This window comes from Paralichthys olivaceus, chromosome 7 (genome assembly GCF_024713975.1).
Source record: "Paralichthys olivaceus isolate ysfri-2021 chromosome 7, ASM2471397v2, whole genome shotgun sequence".
NCBI lineage: Eukaryota > Metazoa > Chordata > Actinopteri > Pleuronectiformes > Paralichthyidae > Paralichthys > Paralichthys olivaceus.
In genome coordinates, this window is record NC_091099.1 from 20,989,777 (window position 1) to 20,997,995 (window position 8,219).

General features: G+C 39.5%; 1 protein-coding gene across 1 annotated transcript; it reads right to left on the minus strand.

The window, feature by feature from the left end:
• Positions 1–1,278: 1,278 nt before the first annotated feature.
• skic8 (SKI8 subunit of superkiller complex) lies at positions 1,279–7,888 on the minus strand. Its single transcript, XM_020078435.2, has 11 exons — positions 7,744–7,888; positions 7,335–7,383; positions 7,224–7,251; positions 6,816–6,921; positions 5,476–5,648; positions 4,389–4,537; positions 4,076–4,169; positions 3,630–3,723; positions 3,368–3,460; positions 2,401–2,479; positions 1,279–1,519 (listed from the first exon to the last, which is right to left on the minus strand). The coding sequence occupies exons 2-11, from the start codon at positions 7,344–7,346 to the stop codon at positions 1,430–1,432; spliced, it is 918 nt and encodes a 305-aa protein (XP_019933994.1). The 5' UTR covers positions 7,347–7,383; positions 7,744–7,888; the 3' UTR covers positions 1,279–1,429.
• Between the last annotated feature and the right edge of the window lie 331 nt (positions 7,889–8,219).

The window sequence follows — 8,219 nt, forward strand, 5'->3', positions numbered from 1 at the left end:
CTGTTACTGTCAGAAAACTAATTTCAACCAGGATCCACACGTTGTGGCCTTTCTGTCATTGACTTAAAATGTTGTCATGTTTGTACAACACTGTGTTTGAGTCACTAAGAATGATCGACTCAATATTTGCTCCGCATCTTCTGAACCAACACTTCGGTTGTGAGGAGGAAGTGCATCACCTGTATTTACCAATGACCTGCTTATAACTGAGAATCCCTGGACGTTTCATGGTTTCAAAATTTTAACTTGTTGTCCCTTGATTAAGAATAATAAAATAATCTGAATCACTGCTGTGGTGGGAAGCAGTCATTACGTGTACATAATACACTGTACTGTACATTCATGCCTTTTGCTATATCTCCAGCAGATTACTTCTCTGCAGTATACCTGCTGGGCCACTAGGTGGAGATATAGATCAAACTTAGTTTGCTGCACACTGCTGTAGAAGCTTTGCTCTGAGCTTGCTCCTTCCCTGGCTTTTAAAATGAAAAATTTGGGGGAAACACTATATATGACTTAATACACAACAGAGAAAGTGAGGTTACAGACCTCAGCCCAGCTTTCCAAGCATGTAGGAGAAACTACAGTGGTCTTCAGCTAGTGTGAAAGGTCTGCTCTAAAGCCGACTGTGGAAGAGGAGCGTCTCCGTAGATATGAAAGGCTCATTCTAAGGTAATGATTCTTACATGAAGAAGCCAATTACGAAAATCATATTCCATTTCTGCTGACCGTAAAATGAGAACTATTAAAGGTTTTTAGGTTGTATTCTGGTCATTTAAAGGTACAGTGTGTAGAATTTTGTGATATCTAGTGATGAAGTTGCAGCTGAACACCCCTCACCTCACCCTCTCCTTCCAAACATGAAAAATAACCTGTGGTAGCCTTTAATTGTCATAAAAACTCAAAAGGTGTTTAGTTTGTCCAGTCTGGACTACTGTAAAAAACATGGTGGCCTCCATGTAAATATTTAAATATAAAGTATTTAAATATAAAGGGCCTTTAATGGGATAAAGAAAACTAAAATTCATACAATTTAGATGAAACTAACTAGTGAAAACATCATGAGGATTATTCTACATTAAATTTCTATTAACAGTTTCCTTTCACCTAAATCTTACACACTGGACCTTTAACAGCATCATTCAACGTTCTTCATTCATTTATAATCAGATCAGTTCCAGGGCTGCATAATTAATCGCCTTTCTTATCTGACACCTCTGTGTGCTCTGTGTTTTCAAGCATATACTACAACCTCAGTAAGCACAACAGAAACACAAGTACAAAAACAACCCTTTATTTGACCATACCTGGCCAGTGCAAAATAAACCATGACATTTACAGTCCCTCCCTCCCCGAGTTGATTTACTGTTTACTCAATGATTTGAGTAAACAGCTCAATCTTCATGCAGCCTGTACAGGACGTCCCTCATCACATGGGACAGTCGTAGATGTGGATGGCACGGTCGTCTCCAGCTGAGATGATCTTGGAGCCAGTGCTGTTGTACTTTACACTCCATACCTGAAAACAATAGCAGAACAGAGGATTTCAATAACCCTGTGCACTGGTATATGTTGCATACAAGTCTTTGGTTTAGAAAAAAACTTGGCTGAACAGTGAACACTCCTCATGATCTCCTTCCTGGACTGGAAAAGCTTTATCTTTAACGAACACGCCAAACAAGATTTCTTAATATTTTAAGTTTCCTCGCTGAATAGATGAACCCTGGTTTCAGGGTGCAGGGAGTGAATAGAAGGTGCATGAGTCTATTACAAGTCCATGTACCATCAAACTTATTTTAAATGCCCTCTAAATTTTCTTATTCATGAGAAAAAAAAAATCTATTTCTACATTGTCTCTCTGCTTCAGGCTGAATCACACATCTGCATATACTAAACAAGTAATCGAGCGGTCGTGGATATAGCCCTTTGAGCTTTTCACGAAAATCCAAGCGCCTCTCATTTGATCAGACGCCGAAGAACAAAGCAGACTGAGCTGAGACTGATCCAAACAGCAGAACAAAGCAAAGCTAAAACAACAGACTGACTGCGAATTGTCTCAGTAGATTTTCTGGCTTTACACACTAGAATTTGACACAAAAACAATATGGCCGATGCGACCGCCTCTGATCTCCTTTCTGAGGAGATGTGCCATTTCAGTCAGAGGCTTTGTTGGAGAAGAATAACCCTCCCCACAGGCACCAGTAAGCAGAGATTTAATGATGCTGGGTTAATTGGTTTTGTCTGAGCTGAAGCATCAGAGACGGGTGATGAGAGGGGCCAATCCCTGACACTGGCCACGTTGGTTTCTCAGACTCATCAGCACCTCCAGCTGAAGGATTTTCTCACTTTGAATTTAATTGTAACACAATCAGTGAAGAGAGGACAGTTGAGCTTTGTCACCTGATCTTGATGGTCGAAGAAGGTGTTGATACACGCTCTGGAGCTCGCGTCCCAAACCTTGACGCTCTTGTCAGACGAACTGAAGAAGGAAGCAGAGAGAGAGAGAGAGACCATGTTTTACAGATCATGTCAGAATCACGCTGTGAGTCGTCTGGCTGACCTGCTTAGTTTATCTTGGCACCGTGAACTGGAAACTGTGTCTGAAAAACACCCTCAGCTGAAGGCTTCACACAATGGGGAATAGAGGGAAATGCTCGCCAACTCACTATGGCTGTTATCAGAGACGTGAACTTCAGAAAATGTGTAAAAAAAAAAATGTCCTGACATTTTGGGGAGTTTGCCTTTCACATATGAAGACACAGGAGGAAACTGTCAGATGTGTTCACAACAGTTAAATCTTCCAAGGTTCAGGTGAGCAGTAGAGCATGCAGGAGGCGGGACATGACTTATAAAATCATCGTTGTGTGACCTAATCACAAAAAGCTTAAACGTTCTTAGTTTTTTTTCCACTTTCGCCACATGTTGGGAACGTCAACAAAACGCCCACCGTTTTGCTCTGGATTTTGGAATGGACTAAATCTCTAATCTGCCAGACATTTCCCTGGGGATAGGAAACACTCCAGAGGAAGTGACTCGGACATTTGTGTTGTCACATACAGCCCCTTTGAAATTTCAGGAGCAGCTAATGACATAGTAAGAGCACTATGAGATAATAACCAGTAGAATCAAATTCCACCTTGTTTGGAAGTGTGTGTTGTAGAGTATTGACATACCTATGAATTCAGGTGTGTCAACGTTTTGCAACATCTGTCTGTGCCCAATTTCTTCAGCTTCACAAAGTAAACTGTGATATTGCAGAAATTGAACTAATTTCCTGTGTGGAGCATGTGACTTTATATATAACTTCATGTTTCAGCTTCTTTACACTGTGTCTTCACACAGAATGAAGCCAGAATTGTTGGTTTACCTTGAGACAAAGTGTGTGTCATCTGGGGAGAACGCAACATTAAGAACCCATGATCCATGTCCACTCAGTGTACCTGCCAGGTTGGCATGTTGCCTGCAAAACAATAACAGCAAATTTATTAGAGCAAACACAATGGTTGTTTCTCCTGTTTTCTATCATTTTACTGTGAAGTATAGCACAAAAATCTCTTGCATTAAAGTTCTATCTCATTTTAAGAACCAAAACTGACATCAAGAGTAAAGGAGCTGCCAACTGAACTCACACGTCGTATATCTTAATGTAGCCGTCGTCTGAGGCAGTGACCAGTAGCTGGGAGTCAGGGGAGAAGGTGAGAGATCTGATGGGCATGGCGTGACCTGTGAGAGCGAGGAGACAGAGTCTATCAGACGCTTTGTGTGTGGCTCATTTCTGCCTCTGCTGTTTTCAGCAGTAACTTTGCTGTAAGGTAGCATCAGGATCTTCACACATGAAGCTCCTTTTCATCCTTAACACTAAAATGATTATTTTGCCTTGACCTAATGCAGCTTTGCTTATTTCCCTGAACATTTTAAATTAGTAAATTAGCGCTAGAAATATTGGTCAATTTATTCAGTATTCGGTTAAAAAAGAAAATATATAGCTGTTAAGTGGTTATGAAAATAATCCCCAATTGCAGCACTTGTTCCGTCTTTTATTTCTTAAATAATATAAATGAATAAGTGGATCTACCTTCCAGTGTGTGGAGTAGTTTTCCAGTGGCAATGTCAAAGATGTTGATGATTCCATCAATGGCTCCACTTGCCAAATATTTTCCATCAGGACTCTAAAGAGGAAAATACATTAAGACACATTTAATCATTGAGTATAATTGAAATTTGGAGACTTGGGACAAGACTATTAAAGATCTCTAGACATGCAGACTAAGGGTTAAGAGCTATAACAAAGGGAGTGGATGAGGAGAAACACAAATTAAGATGAGTTATTGTGAAGCCAAGCAGTGAGGCCCCCCACTAGAGCAAAATGACAATTTATGGCTCCTTACGTAAGCTATACTCAGGATGAATTTCCCTCGAGTGTCCAGAGAATATTCCTTCTTGCCACTTTCCACACCAAAGATGTTGACCTTGCCATGATGGCTTCCTGTGGCGATGTATTTGGAGTCTGGGGAGAAGGCCACCGACCATGCATCAACTAAGGAGGAAAGCAGAAAGAGAACCAGAGGATTTAACTCATCTAAAGGATTCTTTGCCAGGAATTGTTTATTTTAGCAGTGTAGTCTATAGCAGAAAACATTAAGTAAAGCTATAGTTTTAATTTAAGTTATTTTCTAATCTGCATATCTACATGTGAACCACTAATCTGTGCCTTGACGCTTGCATGTTTTTTCTCGCTGCCCCTGGACAGGACACACATCCTACTTTCTGCTCTGATGGCTGTTAGCTCAGCAATGCAGTAAAACTTAAATCCATAAAAAGAAAAAGGAGGAAAGAAGGGGTTATGTTCACAAATGTTATGTCTGAAGAAACCAAACACCAAAATACAATATGTTCAATTAGAGGGAAAGAAAAGTCTGCAATCCAATGACCCCTACTGACCACTGGGTGAAATGGAGCATCACTAATAGAAGGTGACAAGGCATTTAGATGAAGCACAACTCAGCTCAAGATACACAACTTCTTGGGTTCGTGAGGAGTGACAATAAAAAATAACAGGTTTGTTTCAAAACCAAACTGAGTGATCAATTCTTTATGTGGTTGATTTAATGATACACAGTAAAAAACACTCAACCCAACACAGTGAGACTGATTATGTGTGTAAGTTAATCTAAATCAGTTTTGCATATAAAATAAAATTGAAATGTATAATATAATAATACATAATATCTGTAACAATAAAATAAAGCCAAGAGTTCAATTGGGCTGTCAGTTGGATAAATCTAGGTTAACTTAATAAATGATGCATATGAGGAGGTAAATGTAAAACTACAAGTAACATGTACATCTGCTCTCATACAGCTGTCAGACAAAAAGCTAAGGGAAGCATGCAAGCTCTATCACAAAGCCACTGTACCAGCCAACACTAATTATTCAAAACAACAACAAAACCATATCAATGAGGCCCAGTCTCACCTGGCCCAGCATCCATGGACTTGATCTGTTTCCCAGACTCTAGGTCCCAGAGACGGATGTGAGCGTCGAGGGAGCTCGAGGCAGCGATGGCTCCATTGTGGCTGATGTCCACTGACACCACACCCAGTTGGTGTCCCTCCAGACTCCACTGCAGCTCCAGCTTCTCGTCTGACCTGCATCAAACAGCATGGCACAGAGATTATTTAGCCAACTCAAGTCAAATCAGGTGAATTTCAGCAGCATGTTCAACAGGGATTCCTGAGGAGCTGCAATCCGTTTCACCAAACATGTGAAATCATCTCAAGCTGTGATGAGCAGCATAAGATGGTTTCCCCTGGGTTTTATTTTTACATGCTTCGCTCATCAAAACAAACATGATGCTTGTGAAAGGCCGAGCAAGACTCACATTGTGGCAGCAGGAGAAATTATACTTGTTGACAGATACTGTACATGAGGTTTTCCTGAGTTGTGGTAAAACAAAATTAATGTGTAATAAACCATTCTTTAAATGTTTTTATACTGTGAATAAATGATTAAAGAGGGGACTTGAAGCAACTCACATAAAGACTGTTTGATAAAAGTCACATCAGGACTTTAAATCTACCTGTTAATCATCTCTACCATACTGACATAATAATGCAGGCACTGCTGGCGATGATCCATAAAGAAAAAGGCAATGAAGTGTGCTGTTGCAGTTTGCAGCGGAGATCACAATCAATACTTTCTCTTGTAAAAACTCAGAGAGGCAGAATATTTGTCTGCAGTCCAATGCAAACAAAGTTCAGTCGATGAAAAAATTGAAAGTCACGAAACTCTCAGATTACAGATGTGATGTTTTACAGACAATTAGAGAAACTGTTTATGCTTTGAAGGCTAAACGCAGCGTCTGTAGAAGATTGTGATCAAGTGACAGTGTTAAATCTTTAGAGCATTTTAAACGGAGCATAAGCCAGAAATATAATATTCGTAGTTTGCATTTTATTAAAACATTTTCTTTTTTGAGTCAATATTTATCTGTCATTTCATTACCTCTTTGATTTGTTATGTGTGTTGTGCACCAGGAAGCTTCTGTCATGTCATTGTCTTACAAAATGACTAAAAAAGCTCTATTAATTTACTTTATACAACCACAATAAAAATAAAATCTGATGACCTTATAACTTATAACTATAACCATATTCCCTCGTCAAGGAGGTTATATTTTCATTATTGTTTTGTCATTCTTCTTGTTGTGTTTTTGCAGAATTACATTGGAAACCACTAAAAGAATATCAACTACACGAGAGACCGTCAGTACAGTATTTCAGTCTTTTCTTGAGAAGTGTAAAAAGAAAATTCACCATTTCCACACTTTCACCATATCATCTAGTGAGCCAGTGACAATGGTTTCAGACCCATCCGCCTCACTTTTACCCCAGGCTGCCGTCCAGATGGCGTCATCGTGTGCTGAGAGGAAACAAATGCAGGTTAAAACAATGTTAGCTGTGTGAGTTCAAGTGATATTTCATAGGAAGAAATAGGGGGTTGATGGGGAAAGTATGAAAACATCAAAACAACAACAAAAAATTAGTGTATTAGTACAACTTGAATACTTTTCTACTCAGGAGTTACATCTTTTGAAAATGACATAACTCACAGTTACAATTATCTTGATGTTACTAGTCTTACATAATAATGAGTATTGTTAACTGAGTAAGAAACTGAACACACATATACAGTGAGATGTGTTTTTCTATGATGTGACTCACCATGCTCCTGCTTGAATAGGATGCTGTACTGAAACCAAAGCACAAGTTCACAGTTAATCTCACTGGATAGAACAAAAGAATGAGTGAGTGAGAGGTGGATCTGTTGCTTACTTGAGTGCTCATTGTTTTGGTCCAGGAGAGACAGTCAACTTATATCAACCTGAGGACAACAGGACATATTTAGGGACCGTGCAGGTAAATGACAACGAGTGTTCATTTTACAGATCACTGTTAGTCAAGAGGCCAAAACCAAAAACACAACAAGACGCAGTACAGGTTCGAAAAGCGGAGGATGAAATTTGAATTCAAACGCACTTTTGATTTTGCACCTTAATGTGTTGAAATGTTCTAGGACACGGCGGCTAACGGCAGCTAACGGCGGCTAGCTGCTAACTCCGCCACCGCTTCACAACAAAGCGAGGTTTGTCATTTTAACGTCAGACCCTGGCTTCCGTTCACCGACTGGATTCCGCTCTCGTTATGAAACTAGTTTGTTGTACAATAACATGCTCTCACGTACCTTCACACCACTTCTTACTGTGTTGCATCAAATGTCTGGAGCGCAGTGAATTACATGTGATCCGCCATGACAGCAGCTCGCGTAACTTCCGGTTTTCGCCTTCTTCGCTTTTGTCAAAGCAGCTGGAAAATAATCTAACACGCGCACTATCGCCACCAGCGGCACGCTGCAGTAAGACATCATTATAATAATTACAATACGAATAATAATAACAATAATTACTATAATTAAAATAATAATAATCATTGGTCATGCACAGTAAGAGTAATGCCTTACTGAGTCCATTACATCTGTCCAATTGTTTTAGGAAATATTACACTTATACTCAAGTTCAAATAATTAAAATCTAAATATATAATTATACATTTTTTACATACAAACTTGTGTGTGAAGAACAGATGCATGAAACACTGATGGTCTCTAAAGTTGCAAAACGCACCAAACCATGATAAATATGTGGCTCTACAGGAGCTCCC